The sequence below is a fragment of the Haliaeetus leucocephalus genome, unplaced genomic scaffold (genome assembly GCF_000737465.1).
Source record: "Haliaeetus leucocephalus isolate CR32 unplaced genomic scaffold, Haliaeetus_leucocephalus-4.0 Scaffold228, whole genome shotgun sequence".
NCBI classification, from domain to species: Eukaryota; Metazoa; Chordata; class Aves; order Accipitriformes; family Accipitridae; genus Haliaeetus; species Haliaeetus leucocephalus.
The window spans coordinates 11,034,860-11,046,216 of record NW_010972664.1 but is presented as its reverse complement, the minus strand read 5'-3'; the positions used below and the strand labels follow the sequence as shown (position 1 = coordinate 11,046,216).

Here is an 11,357-nt window from a genome sequence, read left to right as displayed (position 1 = left end):
GCTCCCGGGCGGGCTGGCGGGTGAGGTGGCCGCGGTGGAGAGGGGTCGCCCCGGCGGGCTCGGGCCGAGCGTCCTGCTCGGGTCGCCGGCGGCGGCGGAGATCGAGTTTGTGCCGGCTCGGCTCCAGTCTCGCCAAGTAAAACACCCCGGTGCGTCTCCGCAACGGCAGCCTCGGGCTGTGGGTGTTTGGCAGCCTGCGTGTGAGTCTGTAAGCAACAGAGAGCGGATTTTCCCTGAAATGTTGATTTATTTTTTTTTTTTTTAATAAAAACTGTACTCCCAGAGTGGAAGAGACAAGCAAAGGAAACCTGCCTGAACCAAGGTCTGGATTTTAGGGGTGCTTCTTTTTTGGAAACACAAGAAGGGTAGGAGCGTGTCTGGGAAGTACGGAAACTCACTGGAACTGCTAGTCTTGTAGTAACTTTTCTTCGCGGAAGAACTGATGGTCCTAGAGCTATTTCTCACAAATACTTGTATGCCTCAGTCTTTCAGGACGTTACAGTTCTTGTTTGCACGTCATGCACCTGTTAACTACACTGCAATTTTGGCAGAGAGGACGGTGTTCAGATTTTTGCTCAATATGCCTTCTTTACTGCTCAGTCACTTGGTTTGCTGTTCAAAGTATAACCCAATACAACTAAAATACTGTGTTTTTATAACTAAAATTCAAACAAGTCAGGCAAGGAACATCACAGTAAGAAGTTAAACAAATTTTATGAGGAGGGTCAGCTTTGAATGGCTTGTTTAATTATGTTTTAAAGTGAGAGCTTGGTATGACTGGAAAAATTCTCTATCATAAAAGCCTCTACCAAAGGCAGAACATTTAATGTAAACTCTGACAATGAAATGGGTAAAAGGCGCTTGTTTTGTACTTTGATGTGGAAGTAGATAAACTTATTCATCAGATGACTTTGGGTGTTGGACTTGCTGGTACCCAGTACTTTGGATCACATAACATACGGGCTGCTAAGTAGCTCTTGATCTTAATCTAGTGCGTTAAGAGTTAATGCAGTTATCTGTCATGTTTTTCATAGTCTCTGTAGTACACTTTTTCTGTTCTCTTACCTAAAAGTGGGATCTTTGACATTCTTAGTCCTTGGTACTTGTGCTGACCTAAGCGGTATACTGGCTTAACTACACAGATTTACGTTATTTCTGAGCTTGTGGGCCTGTTGGTTTTGCTTCACCTCAACAAGCATAAAGAGTTCAAGCTGACAGGTATAATATTTGGAACAACTTCTGAATGTTGTTAATGCAACACATAAAATACATGTAGTATGTTCCATATGTATTTCAGAGATCAAGTCTCTCCAAAATAGCATAACACAATGCAATTTGCCTCCCTACCATAATTTTCTCAGCAGTGTTGAATGCCCTTCCCTCCTATAGTGGCATATTTTGGAAGTTTTTCATCTTATTTGTCACCTCCCTCCCACCCACCCCCCTTTAGAGTTTCATATTTAAACAAGAATCCTCTGCTATGATGTAGTCGTCCTCTCCTCTTCACTCTTTAATGAGTTTTCTTCATCTCGTGAATCCCATTTGAATCCTATGGGCCATATCTGTGCTTTAGAGCAATTTTTGACAATTTGCAAATCTAGACAATCTGTGTAACATGGGGTGGAAATTGTTCTGTGATTATGCTCAGGCACTGAAAATGTTACATTTTTGTCAGTGCATTGTGCAGTGAGCTGTTACATTTTGCTTTTCAGCAGAACTAGGTGAAAATTTGTGTAGCTACGTTCTCAAAGTTAGCTTTGTTGGTGCTTGCTTGTGGGTTGAGACACCATATTCCACTGCATGTGGGAAATTTTTTTTTTTTTTTTTTATTTTGCATGTATCAGAGCCCGATTTTAATATTTGTAATAGTTGTAATCATCTTGCTGTCCTTTTTAAGATCTTCTCTGTTCTTCATACACTAAACTTTCCTGTGGAGAAGCTATTCTCAGGTGCCTTGTATAATGGAATATAAATATTTGAAGAGTATCTGTTGTCTCTGCTCTGGAAGAAATCTGACCTGTTTCTGACACTGAATGATGGCAGATCCACACAAAGACATCCTTGAATACAGCAGCTTCATAAGATCAGGAGGAGTTCCCAGTTCCTACCAGTATAAATTATCTAGACCATCATAGTTTGTTAGGGAAAAAATATGTTTGTTAGGCATAGTTCCTCAATTTTTTTTCTACTTTTATTGGTCTAGTTTGGGGAGATGACAACTTTGCAAAGTTGTTATCATCTTTCATTATTCAGTTTTCTGCATAATTTGAAATTACCTTTGTTTGAGGTTGGTTATCATTTAAAATATGAAAGGAATTTCCTTGTTTAAAAAAAATATTGAGAAACAGCTTTAGGAAACTTGCTGTGGTAATTCAAAGTGTTACTACTCTCGGTTAATCTGCTCATGGAGGCAAGTTAGCGGTAGGGAATATCTGTCCACATCTCAGCTGTTCTGATGTGAATCTGGTTGGTTTTTTTCACCTAAGCTGCTGATCAAAATGGGAGCTAAGATGATGTGAGCCTATGAGCTGAGGTGATAGTGCACATTCCTTCTGCAAGGGTTGTGATCATCTCTGGAGGAGAGATTGGTATGTTGTCAACCACCACCCCCTGTCCCATGACATATGCACGGATATTATTCCCCTGTTCCATAGCTGCCTCCTGCTCCCCGGATAAGAACAGTTGATGACTTGGGCTCCATCCCTGGAGGTAGTCACTCAGTGCAGGGGCAGCGGCCTGTTGGGTGCCAAGACCCACTTGGTGGAGTCACCGCCACGCTCGCCTGGTCCTCAGAAGGCTCATCCTCCTTTGCTTCAAGTGGTTTCTGCTGTACTGTTCCTGTAACATACAACTCAAATCATGGATTATTTTCCCCTAAGTTTAAATCTCCTTGAGATACACACTGGATTTCCCCATCTTTCCACAATACCCACCAAGTGCATGTGAGCAGACATAATCCCACAAATGGCTTTGCCTTTTCCCAAGGGAGGAGCAACCTAAACAGCCTTTTCCAGCCACTAACAAGTGTTGGACTCTAATATTCAGGACAGTAAGCAAGCTCAGTGACCAGCCTAGGAGCCTGCCAATTAACAACTATAATGTGCTCAGAACAAAGTTGTCATTATCTTTAGCCCCACCTTGGCACAGAGGAGGACTGTGGTGGCTTGACCCTGCCCAACAGCTTAAACATGCACCCGGTGACTTGCACACTCCCCTCTCCCATGGGATGGGGAGAAGATAGGACGGTGAGAAGACTCAGGGATAGAGTTAATGGCAGTTTAATGGGGAAAGCAAAAGCTGCATGCTCAAGCAGAATAAAAAGAGGAATTAATCATTTCTTCCCATCAGTGGGGAGATGTTCAGCGGGCCTCAGCACGCTCAACAACTGCTTGGGAAGACAAACGCAATAACCATGAACGTTCCCCCTTCCTCTTTTCCCTGAGCTATTTTTTTACTGAGGATGACATTGTATGGTATGGGATATCCCCTTGTTCAGTTGGGGTCAGCTGTCCTGGCTGTGTCCCCTCCCAAACTCTTACCCCCCCCTGCCCAGCCAGGAGGCTTGGGGGAGAGGTGGGCAGGGCAGAGTGGGAAAGAGAGAAAGCCTCGATGCTGTGCAAGCACTGTCCAGTAATAGCCAAAGTATTTGTGTGATATCAGCAGTGTTTTAGCCAAAAATGCAAAGCACATTGCAGGCTGCTGTGAAGAAAATAACAGCCAGGCTTGGTACATCGTCCTACCAGGGAGTCTGTGGATTTGAACTCGTGAAGCAAAATTGCCCAAAGCTTGCCAGGGAAAGGCCTTTACCTGGACAACTGCTGTCGTTTGCAGTAGGATTATCGTAGCTGAGTAACTATGGGGGTTTTAAAGCTTTTGCATCGTTGTGCACTTGACTGCATGGCTTGTGTAAGCTTTACTGTTTCATAGCTATGCGTACATACAAAGAAGTAAACATGCACATGATCGCACAGTTATTCTCTATTGTTTGTTCCACAGAGCAACACCAGAAAGAATATTCTGTTTCTTCCTCCCGCTTGAAAAGTGGGATAGTAAAATAATGGAAGTACTTGATACTTCCATTTAACTTAGTGACAATTACTAGACATTAAGTTGCCAGTTCCTCAAAGTACTGGCTAGAGAACCCAGTTTCCTTGTGCAATCTTTCTGTGTAAAAGAAATTGACAGTTAAAGGAATGTACTTAACAGGTAGGATATTCTTTGTTTGCTTTTAATGTCTTATCCTTTTATGTTCTTGCAAGCCTTACTCGTGCTTGAAATTGGTCCTCATTTTGTCAGAGCTGTGGGATGTGTTAGCGAGGCAAGCACTGGAATTCCATAGCCTGATGTATCTTACTGCTCTAACTTGCAGGTTTCCTTATGTACAGTGGTCTTGCATTATCATTTTGTGTGAGTATTGTGTTGTTGCTGCCCAGATATGTAAAATGGGGACAGATGAAGTGTGAGAGGATGGAAAGGTGAAAGACATAATGAGACTGTCATGGGGCTGACTGAATATGACACACTCTGAATAGACAGGCTGCTGCCAGGGAAATGGCTTGCCTTGGTTATACATAGGGGCTAACTATGCATTTCTTTTTTTTTTTTTTTTTTTTTTTCTTTTCCCCCCCTAGCTGTGACAAGACATCTGGGTCTCTGCAGTCTCTCTCGCAGTCTTCTTGTGTTGTTCTGGCCTGTCCACATTGTTTCTGTAGCTTGCATGGCTCTGGATGGCTAATGAAGAGGGATGTTCAGTCTAATGGCCAATTGCTGCAGCTGGTTAAAACGGTGGCAGGAACCTGTGAGGTAAACATGTGAAAGTATTTTACGTTTCTGCACAGACCCTCCCAAACTGTCCTCTCACCTATGTTTTACTTTATTTGCTATATACCATTGTTTCATATTTTTTATTTCTGAGACAAAATCTGTCATTTTTTTCTCCAAGAGAGAATCAATACATCTTCTGAACTTAAAAGTTAAATGTTAGTCATCTCTAATTCGGGTACTTTGTTTCTGACTTCAGGAAGGTATAAAGTTCAAAATAATGTGCTTCGCATACCATTTCCTCAACTTGAGCATTATGGCATGATGATAGAATGTTTATGTAAAGTTTATTTGGTTTTTGTCTTACTGATTTAGTTTCTGCATTTTGAGATTCTGAAGTGTAATGTGTTAAAATACTTTGTTGTCAAGAGCAGACTGTAGCCCCAGTGTCATACTAGTTTGCTTACTATTATCTAAGTAACTTAATACTGCATTTTGTGGGTAGCCTGGTGATCCATTCTCACTTACGGAATTCTACACTTCTTGTTTGTTTCTGTTACTTTTACTTTGACATCCTGCATCCTTTTCCCTCCAATTAGCAGAGATGCGTAGATAGTGCATAGTTTGTTTCAAACTGTGGGGGAGGGAAATAAAGGGTATACCACACTTACTTATACTTCACGCTCATGTAGGAAGATTTGTTCTTTTCTTCAACAGTACATAGTTTAGGTTTTACAGAAGGTGCTGCTGTTCAAAGAACTATATTGGATTGAATAGCTTTCTGACACCACCAATGTACTGTAGACGATTGTGAGTTTATAGATGTTCATGGCTGTTCTGATTTTAGCTTACTGTTAATTTACTATGGTCCTACTGTTCATTTTTAGGTTCTTTTCTCAGAGTTTTTTGGCTCTTCTGAAAGAACTTGCATAAACTATACTTCATGTATGATGCTATTATAGTTTTAAGACCGGAAATAACAATGTTTTTAGTATTCCTTCACTCAAAGGGGCATAAAATTGAGCAAATTCCTTTGACTCCTCTGAGTCTTTGTGAATAGGAGGAACAATTGAGGTATACACATAGATATGTTTTTCCTATTGCTTTACTTAAAATCCTATCCTGGTATAAATTCTAACCTGTATACCAGTTTGCTAAAGTATTGTACGTACTCAACAGCACTGGTTTGCACATTTGCAGTCTAGATTGCTCTTGCTTGAAACAAAGGCATGATGAGTACCGGTGCGGCTTATTTACAGCATCTGATGTTGTCTACACAAGTGTTGCATACTGTATAGTGTTGTTCAGATGCACTGGTTGAGACAGAAATTAATTTCTAGTATAGGCATAACTTTGAGCCAGAGAGATGGTAAAAATACAGGGGAATGGAAATGAAATTATAGAAATTGTTAAAGAGACCATGACCACACCAAAAAAAGATAAAATTTACAGTACCGTGAAATTAAATTTCAGCAGGCAGATACAAGTTGAAAGCAAAATCATTGGCTCATGCGAAACTTACAGCACAATACTAGACTTCTCATTTCATACCTTGTTCTGCTGTTCTGTCTAATCAGATGGTTTGACATACTGAACACCAGATACACAATTGTAACAATGCCTGCTACTTGGTATTTTGATACCTATTCTTTCTACTACTTTGTGGTAAATTTGCTATGCATGTATTAAAAAAAACTTAATAAAATAAGTGAAGTCTAACTAGAGGAAAAAAGATTTGAAATGTCTTTTTTTTTTTTTTTTTCTCCTTTTGGAGGAAGGTGACACTAATAATGGTGGGTCTTGATAATGCTGGTAAAACTGCTACAGTCCGAGGAATTCAAGGAGGTAAGCAATTGTTTATCATCTAAATGGAGCATTGAAAGAGAAAGTATAATTACTAATTTTCCATCATTTTAATATAAAAATGCTGCTTCAGCTCTTAAATTGTCTCTCCCTCCCATATTGTTGAAAGAAAATTTTAGTCATTGTACCACTGAAAGTGGTACACGTGTGGTTGCCAGAGTGAGCATGTCACAGGCCCCATTGTGTGAAGACCTGCAGATGAGAGAAGAATTAAGGGGTCTTACCTTTGATGCATAAAGACTCTGATTTTTGATATCTGGCAAGTCATGCTAGGGTGTCTGAAAAAGTAGGTGCTCCCAGTTATGTGCTTTATGACTGACTTAGAGCAAGTCCGTGGTAGTTCAACAAAGTTGCTACCATTCTCCTACATCTTTTTCAGAGGTGTAGAGGCGAGATAGATAGTATGGAGAGAGCTGCCTCTTAAGACATTGCACCATGCAGCATTAGAGCTCTTAGTCCACTCAGACAGAAAAAATTAGTCCACAGAAGTGTTTAATTATCTTGGAAATACGAAGACCAAATGTTCAGACTACCTTGGTGCTTATGTGCCTCGAGTTGACCACGGTATTGTTAACTGTGCAAAATGCTAAATTGCAACAAAATCTGTTCTGGGTTCTTGTTTAAATTTCATGAGCATATTTTTGGACTAGAGTAAGGTTTTTCCAGTAGTTCAATGAATAGCTGAAGGAACATTGTAACTGCAAGAAAGCCGTCTGTCTCCATCAGCTGCTTTAAGTGAAAGCATAGGACAAAAACTCTGAAGGCTGTAGACCACATTCTAATTATTTAATTACTTTGAATTAATGCAATGATACAAAATATTCTGGTTAATGATGTGTTTCACATCTACTATACATTAGAGAAATCAATGGACCTGGTTTTTGGTTTTGGTTTTTTTGTGTTGGTTTTTTTTTCTTGTGTGCATGTGCTGAAGTGACCATCCAGTAACAAGCATACATCAGTAAACTTTATATAAAAATCCATGTTGTATGTATAATGAGGAAGAGGTTTAAAAGAAGGAAATTGTATGTGTATGTATATAACATAAAGGATGGTTCTAGTGATACATATTTTATATCATTATTTATCACCAGAAAAGCACTAGCAATTTTCTAGGCACTTACTTCAGTAAGAGACCACTTGATTTTGGAGGGTACTTTGCACCATCCAATGACACATGCAAGCCAGATGCAATTTGAGATGAAACTTGTGCTTATGAAAACAAAAATTCTCCCCTTGTGGGATTGTCTTTCTAAATAACTTTCATCTTGTGTAATAACAAGAGTGTACTTAGTGTTTTGGCAGACTTGGAGACTCTACTTCGACTTTCTATTTACACATGTTGTGTAAGTTCATGAACTTGCTGAAGTTGAATAAAGTTATGAATATTCTCTCATTTATATTCCTGAATCTTTGCCCTGAAAACATGAGAGCTTTGTTGTTTAGCCTTCCGTTCTGTTTCAAAATCAACTTTAATGCCTTTATCAACTAAATGTGACAGTTATTTCTAAAAGTCTTTTTTTCCTGGAAAAATTAGGAGTAAAGATGGGTATTTCTAAATGGAAACTCCAGGAAAACATAGTTCTGACTTCTGTGACTGTTTCCCAGGGCTTGAATAGTGCTTATGTCCTGGTTTTGGCTGGGATAGAGTTAATTTTCTTCTTAGTAGCTGGTACAGTGTTTTGGGTTTAGTGTGAGAATGTTGATAACACACTAATGGTTTAGTTGTTGCTAGATAGCCCTTATCCTAAATTAAGGATTTTTCAGTTTCCCACTTATCCTAAATTAAGGATTTTTCAGTTTCCCATGCTCTGCCAGCAGGTGTGCAAGAAGCTGGGGGAGGGAGCATGGCCAGGATAGCTGACCCAAACTGGCCAAAGGGATATTCCATACCACAGGATGTCATGCTCAGTATATAAACTGGGGGGAGTAGACTAGGAGGGACAGATTCCTGCTTGGGCATTGGTCGGCAGGTGGTGAGCAATTGCATTGTGCATCACTTGTCTTTTCTTGGGTTTGATTTCTCTTTTTTTTTTTTAATGTTCCTTTTCATTACAATTATTACATTTATTATTATTATTACTACTACTACTATATTTTATTTTACTTTAGCTATTAAATCATTCTTCTCTCAACCCAGAAGGTTTACTCCTTTTTTTTTTGATTCTCCTCCCCATCCCACTGGGTGGGGAGGAGTGAGTGAGCAGCTGTGTGGTGCTTAGTTGCTGGCTGGGGTTAAACCACAACACCTTAGAAAGCAATTTTTTTTTTTCCTTAACAGGGCTTGCAGAGATTAGAACCTTCAGTTAGTCTTCAGGGTTGATAAAACCAGTATTTTGGGCTGTGCATCAGTCATACAGCTTATAGGAGGAGAATGCAGTTATGACTACTGGGTTTTAGCAGAAACCAAATATATTTCAGCTCTTAGGACTCTTAAACCTAGGCAAATCAGCATGGTCACCAAAGTCATATTTGCCAAATTGCATCTGCAGCTTATATGGCAGACCCTGTTTTTACATTGAAGACTGTTTATTATTGGAGACCTCACCATACAATAGGAGCAGATGTTTCAGCAATATGCCCTTACATTCAGCACCATCAATAACTTTCACCCTTAACCAACCCTCATGTTCACACTGTTCTTTTTTGTAAGAGCACATACTTACAGCTCAGAGAGCAAAACATTCTTCAAAATAAAGTCCGCTGAGTTTTGAGTAGTTTTTCACAAATGGTGGTTCCGGACCATTCTCTAGCTGGAGTTTTGGCTTACACTGTTCCAGTGAAGGGGTCTGTTCTGAATCCCCATCTTTGTGGTGTGTGAAGGATTCTCTCAAAAAAAGGGAGTGTGGTAGCAGAAGGCTGGCGATGTAGCTTTTGCACTGCTCTTCAGAGCTCAGCGCTTTTGACCATGCCTTCATTTCTTCCTCTCAACGAGCTGAATTTTACATGTTTCTCCTGCCTTGTGCTACCAAGCTACACAAAACAGTTGCAGAGATCCAATTAACTCACCCCTGCAGAGACAGCTTAGTGGTGTGAGGCAAGTACAGGCTTTCTTTGCCCTCTGGAGAGGGCGACAGCAAGCGAAGGTATTAAATGTAAAGCTATAGTTTTTTAGCATAATGCATGGCAAACTAAAAAAGCAGAAAATAAAAATAAACAAACAAACAAAGGCCAAAACCTGATCTTGAATAAAGGGAATCAAGTAGTTTACATCTCAGAAGAACATGGTTTCTATCACTTCACCTCAGCCCTTGGTTTGAACTTTTGGAGCTGTTTTGGCAACCATGAGGGATAAAGAATAAATTTGGCAGAGCACAAGCCTTCCCAGGTCATAATGCATTAGCTGGCTTGTTTTCCTTCTCAGACTTGGATTAATACTATGCAAATGCTTTATAACTGTTCAGATGGGAGCATTGGTGGTGAGGAGGAAAGTAAAAACTGCAGTACACTGAACACTACTGCAATTTAACTGTGATGTTAAATATTAAAAATTGCATTTGGGCCTTTTTTTTCCTCTTTTTTTCTTTTTCTTGATGCTCCTATCTAAATTAATGTAAAGTAACTGGTTGAGACACTCGTGTATTAACATGAAATTACCTGAGGAGAGGGAAAATCTTAATGTTAAAAATACGCAGTTAGCAATATGGTGTCACTTAACAGGGAGGGTTTGCTCCATGTTTTTAAAATACTAATTTTGCTACCCAAAACACAGTGTAAAATCCTCTTTAAATAACTAAGGACACTTTTTACTGAAGGCTTTCTTCTTTGAACTCTGACAGAGTCTCCTGAAGATGTGGCTCCAACAGTTGGGTTTTCCAAGATTGACCTTAAACAGGGACGCTTTGAAGTCACCATCTTTGATTTAGGAGGTGGAAAACGAATTCGAAATATCTGGAGAAATTACTATGCTGAGTCCTACGGTGTAATATTTGTTGTGGATTCCAGTGACATTGCAAGAATGGAAGAAACAAAGCAAGCCATGATAGAAGTTTTAAACAGTCCTAAGATATCAGGAAAACCCGTGTTAGTGTAAGTAATGTTAATAAATGTTCTCCTAATCTCAAGTTCTGTAAATTTTGACCTTCAATACACCTTTTAAAGAAGTATTTATGTATAGTATCAACATAAGTATAAAGTATGCTAATACTACTGTAACTTTAGCGCTAAGCAATATTACAATTAGTTTTACAGTATTTCTGAAGTATTTATTTATGCCAATCTTAGTATCATACTAGTGAACAAAGCCTTTTCTGTCTGTCTGTCTTTCTGTCTTTCCACATGGTGACGTACTGAATCCATTCACTGCATCTGACATTAGATCTTATTTAGTCCTTCTCAGGGATATTTATTTCTCTTCTCTTTCATTAGCAGTGGAAAAAATAATAAGGTGGGGTTTTTTAACTCTTTAAAATTCTAATATTACTTGAAATGGTATGATAGGTTAAAGGCTTTGCAAGTTTGTCATGGCAACATGGTGTAAAAATATTGTTACTAGTTAGGCCTACATCAATTACTTAAATTGTAAATGGTTGATTATATTCTGCAATACCAGTAATCTCAGCAATAAATGTCTTGTTCACTTAACACACGGTGGTGCTGCTGATACACAATCAGCAAAATCTCATTAAAGAAGGCTTACTTTAATAGTATTTGGCATATGCTTTTGTTGCAGTGCATGTGTTTAATTTAAAAAAGTTTCAAAAGGTCTAGACACATTCTTTCACAGAACAGAT

At 39.3% G+C, this 11,357-nt stretch overlaps 2 protein-coding genes across 5 annotated transcripts in view; one reads left to right on the top strand and one right to left on the bottom strand.

The window, feature by feature from the left end:
* Positions 1-2,059, bottom strand: part of PROS1 (protein S (alpha)) — a 35,730-nt gene extending 33,671 nt beyond the window's left edge. The window contains exons 1-2 of the mRNA XM_010567653.1: positions 2,018-2,059; positions 15-206 (exon numbers count right to left, since the gene is read on the bottom strand). Of these exons, the coding sequence (XP_010565955.1) occupies positions 15-206; positions 2,018-2,059 (234 nt within the window). The remainder of the gene's footprint in view (positions 1-14; positions 207-2,017) is intronic.
* ARL13B (ADP-ribosylation factor-like 13B) overlaps positions 270-11,357 on the top strand; it is a 49,851-nt gene continuing 38,763 nt past the window's right edge. For all 4 annotated transcript variants that reach the window (XM_010567283.1, XM_010567281.1, XM_010567284.1 and 1 more), the window contains exons 1-4: positions 270-322; positions 4,632-4,803; positions 6,540-6,606; positions 10,404-10,653. In XM_010567283.1, coding sequence (XP_010565585.1) covers positions 4,735-4,803; positions 6,540-6,606; positions 10,404-10,653 — 386 coding nt within the window. In that variant the 5' untranslated portion in view covers positions 270-322; positions 4,632-4,734. The remainder of the gene's footprint in view (positions 323-4,631; positions 4,804-6,539; positions 6,607-10,403; positions 10,654-11,357) is intronic.